The sequence below is a fragment of the Thalassophryne amazonica genome, chromosome 21 (genome assembly GCF_902500255.1).
Source record: "Thalassophryne amazonica chromosome 21, fThaAma1.1, whole genome shotgun sequence".
NCBI classification, from domain to species: domain Eukaryota; kingdom Metazoa; phylum Chordata; class Actinopteri; order Batrachoidiformes; family Batrachoididae; genus Thalassophryne; species Thalassophryne amazonica.
The window spans coordinates 11,913,687-11,931,923 of NC_047123.1; the positions used below are offsets into that span (position 1 = coordinate 11,913,687).

The window sequence follows — 18,237 nt, forward strand, 5'->3', positions numbered from 1 at the left end:
AGTGACCATCCCATTATACACTGGGATTACTTTGTTCACTTCCATGACCGGTCTGAAAGTACACGGCATTCCCAACAAACAGGTACGCAGGCTGCCGAAAAGAAAGTAGTAGTGAGTACTCGTTTTTCCAAGTGTTTCCGACAGCTTTTACATAGCTTTGAGGAAAATGTACCAATGCACACTTGAATGGAATGTAGCTGCTAACGTTAAGAATGGAGCCGCAGATTAATTGCAAAGTCTACATAAGTGTGATATTGTTACGATGACTCATTTTTGAGTGATAACTGTTCATTTTGTTGCAGTCACGGTAAAAGGAGCAGCCGCGCTCCACTGTGACCAGACTTGGTGAACGTGCACGTTCATCATGGTTGCAGCCTGTCAAAAACAGTCTCTGCTAGATGCTCAGCACGCTTATAAGTGTTGTCATCATTCTAACTGTGAAAAATTTAAGAACTACATCTGTGTGATCAGATCAGGCTGAAAAAACAGTGGAGAGATCCTGCATGTTCACAGCAGGAGCTATAATGGGGTTAAAAAAGAATGCCACTCCATTACAGACCAGACTTGCACACATCAAGATCCAAAATCCGACAGACTCTCTCAAAGTAAAATAAAAATGAAGTCTACAAGCTCCACTGAGGAGAACAAAATACGAAAGGAAAAAACTGAACAGGGCACTCACCCACTTGTAGAATAATTTCCAAGATTAAGTATGTAAAGTCCACACCATCAAAAGTAAGTAAGTAAGTAAGCTTTATTTATAAAGCGCCTTTCACAGACCAGGGTCACAAAGCGCTGCACATGGCATACAAAAATAATCTAAAAATAACATACAAAAACAATAAAATACAAAAGAGTCCTCTCACACAGATCGTGTGGGATCGCCAGCTGGAGAACAATGTCCCACAGCAGCTCTGCTGTCAGCTCCCCACAAAGTTCTCATGATTCTGGCACATTAGATAGAAAGCCCATTATCTCCTGATAATAACGCATTCTGACTTTTTCCAATGTAAGAAATACATCTGCATGTTCAAGCAGCCTGTATGAACAGCATCGTGGAGACATTCCTTGCACACGTTCCCGGCAGCAGTGAAACTGCATCTTGTGACACAGACAGCAGCATCACCATACGTTTGGTTCCAAAATCCAACAGACTGAAAAAATAGTTTCGGGTGAAGTGTGTCGTCTCCTCTCTGTACATCCTGTGTAAATCCAAGCTACCACTTTCAAATGAAAGCTCAGAAGCTTTTTTATCAGATGTAGCAGTGTTCATTTCACTCTGTGTGTCGGCCATCAGGATGTTTCTGCTTTTCCTAAAATGTATGTCACAAGCTGAGAAATGCTGAGTAACACATTTTCCGGAAATGCACCTGCTAACTCAGAGTGAGAAGAATCATTAGCATTAAAACACATCAGCGACCGCTAATTATTACCGCGTGTTCACAGATAGATTTATAATCATGAATACTCTAACATTGTGTTGCTAACTGGGACATTAAATAACGTATGAGATGTTCTTTAAGCAACAGTGCAGTATCCTAAATAAACTTTCAGTGTTACACAAAGATGTACTGCAGAGTGACAGCAAACACATCACAGTGCCTGCCCCTACAGTACAAAATACAGAACAAGGCCACGTGACCATTACCTTGACCAAAAACTTATTCTCAGCTCAGGTCTCGCAGGAAAGAACAACATGTACAGCTCCGTAATTAAGTCAAGTCTGGGAGTATGCACTGTGCCGCATGTCACCACATCCACCACACTACATACTCGCCACTACTCAAGCAGAAAACCAGCCCATCGCCACCTTTTGAAAGTAAGATTTATCTGCCCCAACCAGGTGAAATGTGGGCATCTCTTGGTCTTTTCCACTTAGTGGCGGTTTCCTCAACACTGAGGCACCTCCCTACTGCAAAAATGTGTCACATGTCCAAAATATCATAGCTGACATTCCCTCACAATCCTGTTGTTAAGCGCTGACGTAACACATCACGTGATAAATCTGTTTCCAGGTCCAAAGACCTCCAAGTTTACAATTGAAGTTACGTCTGTTTGAGCCTTTTTAAGGATCTACAGCTGTTGTACGTGTGGAGCCTGATCAGAGCATCTCAAATGCTTTGCTCCTGTTGTGACTCTACTGCGATTACCCATTATGCACCAGCATGTCCACACTAAAACCTTCAAAATTAGTGCAGTACTTTAAAACTAAAACATATAGCTGATATTTTTGCTTTATAAAACTTCAGAAGTGATGTTAATTTAAATAACATGTCCAAAATTAGTTTGGTTAAAATTTCAACCATAAGTTAAAACTATATGCCTCTGGATGACTTGGGTGATATTGCCAGTGAGTCAGTATGGTGTCAGGAGCAATTATCTTGTGACCAGATCTCCTCTGACTGCAGAGGATAGAGCGGTTTCTGCTAAAAACCAGCTCTCCCCTGTTTACAGAGGATAGAGCGTTTTTTCTGCTACAAAACCTTTAACAGGTAAGCACTAAAATCTTTGATATCAGACTTCACAAACATTTTTAACTGTTCATGCTTTATTCACTTCACCTGCAAAAACATATTAGCGATCTAAAAATTACCGGGCCAAAATTTATCGGAAGATAATTGGTCCGATGATGCTTTTCAGAGTTATCTGAAAAGCTGATCCGATAATGAAAACATTAGCTTCGATAATTAGCGGCTAGCGGATTAGCGGAGCTGTACCCACCACTGGTAGTACCCAAGTATCTTCCAAACAGACCTCATACCAAAGGTATCCAGCCGTCGCCTTAACTCAATGGAGTCTGACACACAACCACAGGCTGAGCATGTTGTTGGGTCCATTCGTATCACACATGGGCACAGTGATCATTTTGGAAGTTAATTTGCACATTTATCCCGTGGTTATTGAATAAATATGTCAATTGACATAGTAGAGTACAGGTAATGTAATAGTGCAATGCAAGTAGCACATTATTGAAACATTTTAATGAGCTATGTACAATATGCAAACATATTAATCAGGAATAGTGCATGAAAACTATTTTATGCAGTATAGATTGTGGCACTCACTCTGAAATAGTATTATTTTTGAAGCACTGTAGTGTCACCATTTGAGGCTCAAAGAGGTGAGTCCGCTGTTGGGCAAGGTGAGGCACAAAGTGTGATTTTGTGTTATGAAGCTGTGATACGGGACGGGAATGTGGTGGTTTTTCCAAGTTCTGTGTTTGTGCATCCAACAGCCTCCACACCTGTGGAACAGTCTGCTGCACGTGCAGTATATACACCTACAAAGTAAAGGGTTAAATGGCTGCACAATAGGACAAATTAAAAAATAGAAGAGATCTATGCCCTCATAATAATCACAACTTTCATTATAAAGCACTTTTAAGTTGAGTATTTTAAAGTACTTTACAATATTAAAAACTACGGGTGGGACATCGAATGAAAAACATTTGTTGGTGAGTCGGGGATCATTAACCATCTAATGGCCCCAGCAGTGTCTTTAGTCCTACTATATGCAGTATATTTACTCAGAGCCCTTAGGTGAAGGGAGTCCTGACTGCTGGTGAAGGTTTGTCTGTGTTGGTTCCTGTTTGGTCTCTGTCTTCGGTGAAAGAATCTCTGCAACGGTACCGTGTCTTTGTTTGTGATAACTGTGCAGGAAAAGAACTTCATCCAGAGCACTCAAAAGAGTGTTTAAAGGGAAAAATGGAACGCTGCACAGATTTAAAGCACCCACCTTTTGGTGTGCACTAGAGCCTGACTGATTTATCATAATATCCGTCGATATCAGTCTGTCACAAGCATATCTGCATTATTTTTGCTGACATGAAAACTTTTATTTTACCAAATAAACAATGCAGAAAGACACGGTTGGAAATGCAGTCATTACTTAGTCTATCCAGCAGAGGGCAGCCCTATTGCATTGTTTACATTGCTGTCAAGTGTGGCTGGGACCCCATCACCCCTTGGTCAATTAGCTACAAGAGACAGAGGGAAAGTGGCCAGAGATACTGTGGGAGGTGCTGCGGGAGTATGGAGTGAGGAGGTCCCTTCTCGGGGCCATCCGATCTCTGTATTCACAAAACGAGAGCTGTGTTCAGGCGCTCGGCAGTAAGTCGCACTTGTTTCCAGTGGAGGTTGGCTTCCGGCAGGGCTGCCCCTTGTCACCAATCCTGTTTGTGATTTTCATGGACAGGATATCAACGCGTAGTCAATGGGAGGAGGGTTTCCAGTTTGGTGGGCTCAGGGTCTCATCACTGCTTTTTGCAGATGATGTGGTCCTGTTGGCTTCATGAGCTGGTGACCTCCAGCACTCGCTGGATTGTTCACAGCTTAGTGTGAAGCAGCTGGGATGAGGATCAGCACCTCTAAGTCTGAGAGCTGGAAACCGATGGATTGCCTACTCCGGGTAGGGAATGTGGCGTTGCCCAAATGAAGGAGTTCAAGTACCTCTGAGTCTTGTTCACGAGTGAGGGGACAATGGAGCGTGAGATTGCCTGGAGATTTGGTGCAGTAGGCACGGTATTGTATTCGCTCTACCATACTGTTGTGATGAAAAGGGAGCTGAGCCAAAAGGTGAAGCTCTCGATCTACTGGTCAATCTTTATTCCTACTCTCACCTATGGTCATGAGGGTTGGGTCATGAAAATTCAGTAAGGTATGTCGTCTATAATACATTCCGATACTAAGGTAGAACTGTACTAGTGTATACTAAAGTATGTATATCTTTAAAAAAAAAAAAAAAAAGAGAGTAGTAGAGTAGAGCCACTTAGGTGCCTGGTCTTGAGAACCAGGGATGGTAGGTTGAAAAGCTTTTTTATCCAGTGGGAACTCTCCCTACCCACCTAAGAAAATTATGAAAATTATGACCCAGTCTTCTCTGTGAAGGTGACACCTCATGACCAAAAGAACTAGATCTCAGATACAAGCGGCTGAAATGGGCTTCCTCAGGAGGGTGTTTGGTGTCAACCTTAGAGATAGGATGAGACGTTCGGCCATCCGTGGAGGAGTTTGGAGTAGAGCCACTGCTCCTTTGCTTTGAAAGGAGCCAGCTGAGGTGGTTTGGGCATCTGGTAAGGATTCCCCCTGGGCACCTCCAAAGTTCTTTTTCAACTTTCCCTTAAGGTACTTGTCAACTATCGGTCTCGTGCCGGTATTTAGTCTTAGATGGAGTCCCCTTCCCTGGGGGAGGAGACCCCAGGGAAGACCCAGGACTAGGTGGAGAGAATATATCTTCACACTGGCCTGGGAACGCCTCAAGATCCCCCAGTCAGAGATGGTCAATGTGGCCCGGAAAAGGGAAGTCTGGGGCCCCCTGCTGGAGCTGCCTGACCCAGTCCCAAATAAGTGGTTGAAGATGAGTGAGTGAATTAATTGTATCTTTTGCACACACTAGGATTTTTAGTGCTCAATAAAACGTGAGGTCATCAGTCACAGTTGGAGAAACTGCAGCTCACAGTGCACAGCTTCTCGTCTTTTACTGCACCGATTCAATCAATGTGAGAAAACCATGAAACAGTCTAAGAAATAGTTTTAGAAAAAGCAAAACTGATTTTAAATGCCTTATTGGCAACGAGAGTATGCTGGTGTTCCTGACAGAATGCCAGTAATAATGTAATAATGTTATAGTCCAGCTGCATCATCAAAGAATTCACATTGCACATTAGAGACAGGAGTTGGTAAGAGTGGGAACAATGCCATCATCAGTTCTGTTTTCAGGTCGTTTTTTTAGCGATTCCCTCGATGCTGATCAGTTTTCTCTGTGGAAACATGTGGGCCTTCACAGCTGCTCAGGATTTCCTTTGCAGCTGGTTTTCCTTGTTGCTACATGCAGAGTTTGGCATCGTGACATCAGACAAACATGTTTGTGCAACATGAAACAATCAGAACAATATGAAGACATTGATCAGAGGAACTGATCAGAGCATCAGAGAGTTCTTGATTCCCATTCCTGCTGCATACAGGAAGTATGAGACACAAGTACCAGCAGACCAATAAATCTAATCCTGCTGAAGTCCCTCGGGGATCCCGGCACTGCGGCGTACCAGTTCCTGTATTCCTCTTGCTCCGCTGCCGAGGATGCAAACATACGTCATGCTGCTGTCTGCCATCAGTAATTCGCTTTCTAGTGCTTTCCTGGCCGGGGTGCTGCACTGGAGCCTTGCACAGGAAGAGGGTTTAGTTGGCAACTAGTTCTGCTGTGTCAATACCATTTTTCTACATGAGATCTTACTTTGCCAAAACTCCCCTCCCACATACAGTAGTGTCCAGAATAATAGTAGTGTGGCATTCAGTCAGTGAGTTTGTCAGTTTTGTGGAACAAACAGGTGTGAATCAGGTGTCCCCTATTTAAGGATGAAGCCAGCACCTGTTGAACATTCTTTTCTCTTTGAAAGCCTGAGGAAAATGGGACGTTCAAGACATTATTCAGAAGAACAGCGTAGTTTGATTAAAAAGTTGATTGGAGAGGGGAAAACTTAAACGCAGGTGCAAAAAATTATAGGCTGTTCATCTACAATGATCTCCAATGCTTTAAAATGGACAAAAAAACAGAGACGCGTGGAAGAAAACGGAAAACAACCATCAAAATGGATAGAAGAATAACCAGAATGGCAAACCCATTGATCAGCTCCAGGATGATCAAAGACAGTCTGGAGTTACCTGTAAGTGCTGTGAGAGTTAGAAGACGCCTGTGTGAAGCTAATTTATTTGCAAGAATCCCCCGCAAAGTCCCTCTGTTAAATGAAAGACATGTGCAGAAGAGGTTACAATTTGCCAAAGAACACATCAACTGGCCTAAAGAGAAATGGAGCAATATTTTGTGGACTGATGAGCGTAAAATTGTTCTTTTTGGGTTCAAGGACCACAGACAGTTTGTGAGACGACCCCCAAACTCTGAATTCAAGCCGCAGTTCACAGTGAAGCCTGGTGGTGCAAGCATCATGATATGGGCATGTTTCTCCTACTATGGTGTTGGGCCTATATATTGCATACCAGGTATCATGGATAAGTTTAGATATGTCAAAATAATTGAAGAGGTCATGTTGCCTTATGCTGAAGAGGACATGCCCTTGAAATAACAAGTGTTGTAGTTTTAGGGATTTAACAGCTCAAGTATTTGTCCTCATGTGTGTCCCACAGGTATTTGTACCTACTCTTTTCTGATGACGACCATCTCCCGTTTGAGCACTGGGTCTTTAATACGGAGGCTCACCTTCTGCCAGTCTTCAAACAGGACAAAACAGACAGACCCAATGAGGTGGAGTAGTGACCGCGACTGCGCTGGCACTCTGAAGACACGTAAGAACCTCTGATCCTGTATACCTGAGCCTCCAGCTGTCTGAAAGAGTTGAGCCATTTGGAATTCCCAGTGGTTTCCAACGCCTCGTGTTTGGAGGCTGATTTAACGTTTTGGTTTTCCTGCGGTGGGATCAAAGCAGGATTCCAGCCTGTCAGTGGGGAATTCTGCCTGTTAAATTTTGCCCAGATAGGGTTGGTTTTTTTTTTTCTTTTTGTTTTGTTTTTTGTCTTGTCAGCGGGGTCCAGCGGTGGTTGTGGTGTCCAAACACTGTCCCCAACAACGCTCACTTCTCAGTATCATAGGTTGTCGGCATGTGATATCTCATCCCTCTACATGAGTTTGAAACTTGGAGGAGATAAATGACAGGATATTTTGGGAATATCCTCATTCTGATAAGTATTTTTGATAGTCTTGAATTCATGGAAGTGGCAGTTGATGAAACGTTTCTTTATTACTTAGTTGATTTTGTTGCTTCATGTTTCACCTCATCTCCAGGAACATCCTGACCCGACAGGATGTTTATTTGCTGTTATTTTGTTGTCTGTTGCTCCAGCGCCATCTGAGTGGAAAATTATGACCCAGTCTTCTCTGTGAAGGTGACACGGATTGTCAGTTTTGGTACTTAGTCCTTAGTGAGCTAACGGATGCTCTGTTTTGCACGCGTCTTTTCGCTCTGCTGTACTGCTTTAATATTTAAATAGGACCTGGTATTTCTGCACCAGTGCTGTTGCCACCATCCGTCTTCATACAGATTCACTTCTCTTGCTGGGATGAAGGGAAAGCTTCAGCACAGCTCGACTCGCTTCCTGAGTTTGTTGTGACTCAGAATGAGCAGCTCCTCCAGCTGCCTGCAGCCGCTTCACTTCTCTCCTCAAACATTTTCTTCCTCCACCTGGATAATCAGTTGTTTTTCTGTAATCTTGTCTGGCGTTTTGGATTCTTTTCACCTTCTGAAGGTTTGACTGATACAGGTTTTCAGGACTAATACAGATGATGTTATTATGAATTCAATGAACTGCCAATGTTTTCTGATCCTTCAACAAATCAAATTTATTTAAAAACATGAAAAACTATAAATTTCAAGGGGCCACATGCTTTATTTTGTATTTAATTTTTGTATTTATTTATAAATATTAGGTGTTTAGCAGCTTTAATTTATTTTTAAAGGATAAATTTTCTGAATGGTGCCTAAAATCTCTGCTCAGTCATATATGTCGAGTGCTGTGCAAAACTCAACACATTTATCAAAACTTCACCGATGCAGAGATGCTTTTGATCATCAAATGATTTTTTTTTTTTTTTTGTAGTCCTCAGTGTTAAAGGCTAAAAATAATCACCCCGTGTCACGAGCTTTGACCTTTAAAATTGAATTATTTTCAATAAACTAGCCCAATGTTTTCCAAGAACAGCTTGTTGATCGGGTCATTATTTATTGTTTTCCCGTTTGTTGTATCAGACTTTGGTATTTACCTTTTTCTTGGTCTAAAATGGTGCGTCGCCTTCTTTCATGTGCCGTTTTCCTTTAAATAATATAGACAAAATAGTTTCCTAAGGGGATTTTTTTCTCTCTCTTTTTTTGTGGTGTTACTGTGAACCTTTGGACATGTTAAATTTGTGTTCTTATCTTAAACCTGCTCCAAAGCAGTGCACAGCGCATCGTTTGTGTACAACTGACACAGTTGTCAAATTCACACCCAATGTGTCATGTTGTGTAAATAGCCAATACAATTGTACTCATTTGTGTGCCATGTGTGTGTTGGTCTGATAATCAGGTGTGTTCAGGCACACTGCACATGCATTCTTATCATGTGGCAGCAGAAAGTGATTGCCGTGGTATCCTGCTCCAGTAGGGGGAGGGGCTGTCTGCACCTGGTGTGATGGGGTATGCTGGAGGAGGAGGAGTCTTTCACACCATCTGATCTCCTCCTGGGAGATAAGGTGGTGTGAAGAGGTGGCAAAAGTGTTGAGCGACAAGGCACTGAAATGCTTCCCTTCAGGGAGCTTTGGTGGTGCCATAAATAATTCGCTCACAACCTGCGTGCAGGACTGTTTCCTCACCTGAAAACCTTTCACTTCTCAGTCCGCAATCTGATTAGCAATGTACCATATGGTGGCACCTCAAAGAGGTGGCAGCCTGTCCAGGGTGTACGTTGCCTCGCCCCAATGACCGCCATGACCCTGAACTGGAATAAGCGGGTTATGAAATAGATGGATTGATATTACACCCAAAACAGGAAAAAAATACAACCTCTCTGTGCCCTGGTCCCTACTTTGCATTCAGATTTCTGTGTTTTCCGGAGTATAAATCTCATTACTAGTTTGAAAGATCCTAGGACTTATATACTGAAAAATCAAATAATAATTTGATTAATAATAACTGTTTATACTGGCCTTTCCCATTAATCAAAGCACTAAACAAAATAAACAGGAATAATATAAGTAATCTTTAGCTTTCAGGCTCCTCTCCTGTGGAACCAGCTCCCAATTCAGATCAGGGAGACAGACACCCTCTCTACTTTTAAGATTAGGCTTAAAACTTTCCTTTTTGCTAAAGCTTATAGTTAGGGCTGGATCAGGTGACCCTGAACCATCCCTTAGTTATGCTGCTATAGACGTAGACTGCTGGGGGGTTCCCATGATGCACTGTTTCTTTCTCTTTTTGCTCTGTATGCACCACTCTGCATTTAATCATTAGTGATCGATCTCTGCTCCCCTCCACAGCATGTCTTTTTCCTGGTTGTCTCCCTCAGCCCCAACCAGTCCCAGCAGAAGACTGCCCCTCCCTGAGCCTGGTTCTGCTGGAGGTTTCTTCCTGTTAAAAGGGAGTTTTTCCTTCCCACTGTAGCCAAGTGCTTGCTCACAGGGGGTCGTTTTGACCGTTGGGGTTTTACATAATTATTGTATGGCCTTGCCTTACAATATAAAGCGCCTTGGGGCAACTGTTTGTTGTGATTTGGCGCTATATAAAAAAATTGATTGATTGATTGATTGAAAGCTGAAGGCTCTGCCTCCCATTCTACTCTTACAAACCCTAGGAACTACAAGTAAGCCTGCAGTCTGAGAGCGAAGCGCTCTATTGGGGTGATATGGTACTACGAGGTCCCTAAGATAAGATGGGACCTGATTATTCAAAACCTTATAAGTAAGAAGAAGAATTTTAAATTCTATTCTAGAATTAACAGGAAGCCAATGAAGAGAGGCCAATATGGGTGAGATATGCTCTCTCCTTCTAGTCCCCGTCAGTACTCTAGCTGCAGCATTTTGAATTAACTGAAGGCTTTTTAGGGAACTTTTAGGACAACCTGATAATAATGAATTACAATAGTCCAGCCTAGAGGAAATAAATGCATGAATTAGTTTTTCAGCATCACTCTGAGACAAGACCTTTCTGATTTTAGAGATATTGCGTAAATGCAAAAAAGCAGTCCTACATATTTGTTTAATATGCGCTTTGAATGACATATCCTGATCAAAAATGACTCCAAGATTTCTCACAGTATTACTAGAGGTCAGGGTAATGCCATCCAGAGTAAGGATCTGGTTAGACACCATGTTTCTAAGATTTGTGGGGCCAAGTACAATAACTTCAGTTTTATCTGAGTTTAAAAGCAGGAAATTAGAGGTCATCCATGTCTTTATGTCTGTAAGACAATCCTGCAGTTTAGCTAATTGGTGTGTGTCCTCTGGCTTCATGGATAGATAAAGCTGAGTATCATCTGCGTAACAATGAAAATTTAAGCAATGCTGTCTAATAATACTGCCTGAGGGAAGCATGTATAAAGTGAATAAAATTGGTCCTAGCACAGAACCTTGTGGAACTCCATAATTAACCTTAGTCTGTGAAGAAGATTCCTCATTTACATGAACAAATTGTAATCTATTAGATAAATATGATTCAAACCACCGCAGCGCAGTGCCTTTAATACCTATGGCATGCTCTAATCTTTGTAATAAAATTTTATGGTATCAAAAGTAGTATCAAAAGCAGCACTGAGGTCTAACAGAACAAGCACAGAGATGAGTCCACTGTCTGAGGCCATAAGAAGATCATTTGTAACCTTCACTAATGCTGTTTCTGTACTATGATGAATTCTAAACCCTGACTGAAACTCTTCAAATAGACCATTCCTCTGCAGATGATCAGTTAGCTGTTTTACAACTACCCTTTCAAGAATTTTTGAGAGAAAAGGAAGGTTGGAGATTGGCCTATAATTAGCTAAAATAGCTGGGTCAAGTGATGGCTTTTTAAGTAATGGTTTAATTACTGCCACCTTAAAAGCCTGTGGTACATAGCCAACTAACAAAGACAGATTGATCATATTTAAGATCGAAGCATTAAATAATGGTAGGGCTTCCTTGAGCAGCCTGGTAGGAATGGGGTCTAATAAACATGTTGATGGTTTGGATGAAGTAACTAATGAAAATAACTCAGACAGAACAATCGGAGAGAAAGAGTCTAACCAAATACCGGCATCACTGAAAGCAGCCAAAGATAACGATACATCTTCGGGATGGTTATGAGTAATTTTTTCTCTAATAGTTAAAATTTTGTTAGCAAAGAAAGTCATGAAGTCATTACTAGTTAAAGTTAATGGAATACTCAGCTCAATAGAGCTCTGACTCTTTGTCAGCCTGGCTACAGTGCTGAAAAGAAACCTGGGGTTGTTCTTATTTTCTTCAATTAGTGATGAGTAGAAAGATGTCCTAGCTTTACGGAGGGCTTTTTTATAGAGCAACAGACTCTTCTTCCAGGCTAAGTGAAGATCTTCTAAATTAGTGAGACGCCATTTCCTCTCCAACTTACGGGTTATCTGCTTTAAGCTACGAGTTTGTGAGTTATACCACGGAGTCAGGCACTTCTGATTTAAAGCTCTCTTTTTTAGAGGAGCTACAGCATCCAAAGTTGTCTTCAATGAGGATGTAAAACTATTGATGAGATACTCTATCTCACTTACAGAGTTTAGGTAGCTACTCTGCACTGTGTTGGTATATGGCATTAGAGAACATAAAGAAGGAATCATATCCTTAAACCTAGTTACAGCGCTTTCTGAAAGACTTCTAGTGTAATGAAACTTATTCCCCACTGCTGGGTAGTCCATCAGAGTAAATGTAAATGTTATTAAGAAATGATCAGACAGAAGTGAGTTTTCAGGGAATACTGTTAAGTCTTCTATTTCCATACCATAAGTCAGAACAAGATCTAAGATATGATTAAAGTGGTGGGTGGACTCATTTACTTTTTGAGCAAAGCCAATAGAGTCTAATAATAGATTAAATGCAATGTTGAGGCTGTCATTCTCAGCATCTGTGTGGATGTTAAAATCGCCCACTATAATTATCTTATCTGAGCTAAGCACTAAGTCAGCTAGGTCTGAAAATTCACAGAGAAACTCACAGTAACGACCAGGTGGACGATAGATAATAACAAATAAAACTGGTTTTTGGGACTTCCAATTTGGATGGACAAGACTAAGAGTCAAGCTTTCAAATGAATTAAAGCTCTGTCTGGGTTTTTGATTAATTAATAAGCTGGAATGGAAGATTGCTGCTAATCCTCCGCCCCGGCCCGTGCTACGAGCATTCTGACAGTTAGTGTGACTCGGGGGTGTTGACTCATTTAAACTAACATATTCATCCTGCTGTAACCAGGTTTCTGTAAGGCAGAATAAATCAATATGTTGATCAATTATTATATCATTTACCAACAGGGACTTAGAAGAGAGAGACCTAATGTTTAGTAGACCACATTTAACTGTTTTAGTCTGTGGTGCAGTTGAAGGTGCTATATTATTTTTTTCTTTTTGAATTTTTATGCTTAAATAGATTTTTGCTGGTTATTGGTAGTCTGGGAGCAGGCACCGTCTCTACGGGGATGGGGTAATGAGGGGATGGCAGGGGGAGAGAAGCTGCAGAGAGGTGTGTAAGACTACAACTCTGCTTCCTGGTCTCAACCCTGGATAGTCACGGTTTGGAGGATTTAAGAAAATTGGCCAGATTTCTAGAAATGAGAGCTGCTCCATCCAAAGTGGGATGGATGCCGTCTCTCCTAACAAGACCAGGTTTTCCCCAGAAGCTTTGCCAATTATCTATGAAGCCCACCTCATTTTTTGGACACCACTCAGACAGCCAGCAATTCAAGGAGAACATGCGGCTAAACATGTCACTCCCGGTCTGATTGGGGAGGGGCCCAGAGAAAACTACAGAGTCCGACATTGTTTTTGCAAAGTTACACACCGATTTAATGTTAATTTTAGTGACCTCCGATTGGCGTAACCGGGTGTCATTACTGCCGACGTGAATTACAATCTTACCAAATTTACGCTTAGCCTTAGCCAGCAGTTTCAAATTTCCTTCAATGTCGCCTGCTCTGGCCCCCAGAAGACAATTGACTATGGTTGCTGGTGTCGCTAACTTCACATTTCGCAAAACAGAGTCGCCAATAACCAGAGTTTGATCCTCGGCGGGTGTGTCGTCGAGTGGGGAAAAACGGTTAGAGATGTGAACGGGTTGGCGGTGTACACGGGGCTTCTGTTTAGAACTACGCTTCCTCCTCACAGTCACCCAGTCGGCCTGCTTTCCCGGCTGCTCGGGATCTGCCAGGGGGTAACTAACGGCGGCTAAGCTACCTTGGTCCGCACCGACTACAGGGGCCTGGCTAGCTGTAGAATTTTCCACGGTGCGGAGCCGAGTCTCCAATTCGCCCAGCCTGGCCTCCAAAGCTACAAATAAGATACACTTATTACAAGTACCATTACTGCTAAAGGAGGCCGAGGAATAACTAAACATTTCACACCCAGAGCAGAAAAGTGCGGGAGAGACAGGAGAAGCCGCCATGCTAAATCGGCTAAGACCTAGTAGCTACGCTAAGCTAGCGGATTCCTAAAAACACGCAAAGTGAATAATGTGTAAATAATTTAGAGGTGATTCAGCAGAAGGAGTGCTTTAGTTAAGGCACGTAAAGATTACACTGGGAAACAAATCGTAATCTAGATAACTAGATCAATCTAACTGCGCAGATTAAACAGCTAACAGATACAGAAAAACACCGCTGTGCTCCGGAACAGGAAGTGATACAATACCGCAGTGAGAGCCAACCACCAGTAGAGGTCAATAGAAAAAAATTTGGGTTTCTTCTGATTCCATGCAGCAGTTTGGTTTTCATTCTGGTGCCTTCACTGTTGAAAAGGAGTTCATGGAAGAAGCAGTTCATACACAAAGGAGCTTAAACAGATTTACAGCTTTAACTGAAGGTCCCACATGCCTCCGATGAGGATTATACCAAAAGTACGTGTGGATTAAAGGATAATCTCTGTTTTTTCAAGTGATACGCAGTAGTTTTTAGCCTGCAAGTAGACCACAAATTAGTGAAAATGTGCTTTTTGGGAGATTTTTATTATTGTTATTACACAGAGATGACAAAATTCATCTGAGAGTCCACCCAGGGGGGGAAAATTTTTAGAGACTAAAATTTTAATTGATTGTGAAAAATAATTTGTACTGTTGAAAACATTTAATATTATTCTGACTGCACTTGAACTGTGCACTTGGCATTTGATGTTATATATTTTCAAAGTCTCACATTGAAACGACCCAAAACGGTAACCAGATTTGGCTCATATTAAGACTTCTTTTTGGAGTGACGATGATGGTTCCAGCGCTGCGCGTCCGTCTGTCAGTCTGCGCTCAGATCACTGTGAATGTGGCCGTGAACTACGGCATCCGAGACACACAAACACAGAGCTGCAGTAATTAATTCACAACTGTTTTTTGCCCCGATCCCGGATAAGCGGTTGAAGATAAGTGAGAGAGAGTTTTTGAGTGTGAATTGATTAATCATTTTAGGTTTTTATTTTTATTTTCATACCCAAATTCTTCCAGCTTCTTAAATGTGATTATTTTGGATTATTGTATGAGCTGCTTTACGCCTGTTGGGTACGACAGTGATTATCTTTGAAATGTAGACAAAATGAGACATTTGGAGACATCGTTTTGGGCTCTGGATCAACATTTTTCACCTTTTTTCATATATATAACTCAACAAAAATATAAACGCAACACTTTTGGTTTTGCTCCCATTTTGTATGAGATGAACTCAAAGATCTAAAACTTTTTCCACATACGCAATATCACCATTTCTCTCAAATATTGTTCACAAACCAGTCTAAATCTGTGATAGTGAGCACTTCTCCTTTGCTGAGATAATCCATCCCACCTCACAGGTGTGCCTTATCAAGATGCTGATTAGACACCATGATTAGTGCACAGGTGTGCCTTAGACTGCCCACAATAAAAGGCCACTCTGAAAGGTGCAGTTTTATCACACAGCACAATGCCACAGATGTCGCAAGATTTGAGGGAGCGTGCAGTTGGCGTGCTGACAGCAGGAATGTCAACCAGAGCTGTTGCTCGTGTATTGAATGTTCATGTCTCTACCATAAGCCATCTCCAAAGTCGTTTCAGAGAATTTGGCAGTACATCCAACCAGCCTCACAACCGCAGACCACGTGTAACCACACCAGCCCAGGACCTCCACATCCAGCATGTTCACCTCCAAGATCGTCTGAGACCAGCCACTCGGACAGCTGCTGAAACAATCGGTTTGCATAACCAAAGAATTTCTGCACAAACTGTCAGAAACCGTCTCAGGGAAGCTCATCTGCATGCTCGTCGTCCTCATCGGGGTCTCGACCTGACTCCAGTTCGTCGTCGTAACCGACTTGAGTGGGCAAATGCTCACATTCGCTGGCGTTTGGCACGTTGGAGAGGTGTTCTCTTCACGGATGATGTGAAGGAGATGTGTTGCACTGCATGAGGCAAATGGTGGTCACACCAGATACTGACTGGTATCCCCCCCCAATAAAACAAAACTGCACCTTTCAGAGTGGCCTTTTATTGTGGGCAGTCTAAGGCACACCTGTGCACTAATCATGGTGTCTAATCAGCATCTTGATATGGCACACCTGTGAGGTGGGATGGATTATCTCAGCAAAGGAGAAGTGCTCACTATCACAGATTTCGACTGGTTTGTGAACAATATTTGAGGGAAATGGTGATATTGTATATGTGGATAAAGTTTTAGATCTTTGAGTTCATCTCATACAAAATGGGAGCAAAACCAAAAGTGTTGCGTTTATATTTTTGTTGAGTATATATAACAACTGATTGAGAAAATGATCCGTCATTTAGTCGATCATGAAAATAATTTAGTTTCAGCGGCACACAGGACATGTTTTTGTCACGCGGACAGCCTTTGGCGGCACGCCGAGTGGCGACTCCCTCCGTGCACATGTCTGATAGTGGGATTCTTCTAGGAAGCGTGACCTCTGTGTCTGTGGGATATTATTGACTCTGTAATTTCACCTGTTTTTTTCTGCGACACCAGCTGGCATGTATCAGATTTGTTGAATCTGTGCGCGGTAAAATATGTTGCTTTAATCAGCTTTACAATTTGAGAATGTTTGTAAAACCACAACAAAATCTAGTGGCAGACTGAAGGCCACATACAAGTTGTTTTATTTTGAAAATCCTGCTCATGTTAAAAATGGTTTTCATACATTTCCAACATATTACAAGAGCACAAAGTCACCTCAGCTGTAATCCACAAACACAAATCATCAAACATTTATTATTTTTATTATTATTATTATTATTATTATGTCGACTGGATAAAAGCAGCTGCTTTGAGCAGCTGAGCATCAGTTCTCGTTGTTGCAGACATTTACTGTTTTGAGGCTTTAGCATGTATTTAAATTATGGCAGAGAGGTTGTGAGTCATAACGCTGCCCTTATTCAGGTCGACTAATTATCTCGCTGATACAAATCAACCTCGTTCAGATTTCGGGGCCACTGGGACAGCTGGCAGCCTGTTCCCATCCTCTGTCTTCTGTCTGTGCACACAGAGGACTGAACCCGGTGGAACGAGCACAGGAGGTTTGTCTCAGAACAGGTTAACGAACCTGACAGGACAGTTAGGCAAACGTCTGACTGAGAGGACACTGAAGCTGAATTATTTAAACCGACTGCGTGCTCTCCTGCCCTGCCCCAGTAAATAAATAAATTGTTAAAGCTAGAAGATGCTGATCATTAAAAAAAAATGCAAATGAGCTGCTGATTACGTACCTGAGTTTCTCTGACTGAACAAATTTTCTAAAAGTAAAAGTGTTTGTGTTGCAATTTGTATCGTTTCAGTAAGATTTCCTTCCAGCGGTCCCCCCTTCTTTTTTTTTTTTCCACACCGCAAAACCTCACCTACTAATAAACACAGCAAATGCAATATATCTCTAACTTAAAACCAAAACAAATAAAGAAATAAATCTTGAGTCCTACCCATGATATGAATTTATATCATTAGAAGTTTCTGAATTGTAGAAAATCCTCGTTTAACACTTTCTGTGTGTCGCTGTTTAAACCAGTCGACAGCTGTGTGTTTTGTTGACTTGAGGCATTTAGTATCATGTGATGATGTACAATAATGATTTTGCAGATTGTGTTAATTCATTGTGTCACAGAACATGAGACTTGGTGATTTGGGAGCTGTTTGTAAATGGGTGAGATGAATAATATACAGTGCACCCGGAAAGTATACACAGAGCTTCACTTTTTCCACTTATATTACAGCCTTATTCCAAAATGGATGAAATTCATTTTTTCCTCAAAATTCAACACACAATACCCCATAATGACAGTGTGGGGGAGAAAAGCTTTTTTTTAATATATTTTTGCAAATTTATTAAAAATAAAAACCTAAGAAGTATTCAAAGCCTTTGCCATGAAGCTCAAAATTGAGCTCAGGTGCCTCCTGTTTTCACTGATCATTCTTAAGGTGTTTCTGCAGCTTAATTGAAGTCCACTTGGGCTAAATTCAATTGGTTGGACAAGATTTGGAAAGACACACACCTGTCTACATATAAGGTCCCAGAGTTGACAGAACATGTCAAA

The 18,237-nt window shown here is 41.7% G+C and overlaps 1 protein-coding gene across 2 annotated transcripts in view; it reads left to right on the forward strand.

The window, feature by feature from the left end:
* Window positions 1-14,146, forward strand: part of man1a1 (mannosidase, alpha, class 1A, member 1) — a 154,737-nt gene extending 140,591 nt beyond the window's left edge. The window contains exons 12-13 of one of the 2 annotated variants that reach the window (XM_034161869.1): window positions 7,140-7,265; window positions 14,121-14,146. In XM_034161869.1, coding sequence (XP_034017760.1) covers window positions 7,140-7,265; window position 14,121 — 127 coding nt within the window. In that variant the 3' untranslated portion in view covers window positions 14,122-14,146. Of the gene's footprint in view, window positions 1-7,139; window positions 8,703-14,120 lie in introns of those variants that run through there. The other variant, XM_034161868.1, reaches the window with a different exon arrangement.
* Window positions 14,147-18,237: the final 4,091 nt, after the last annotated feature.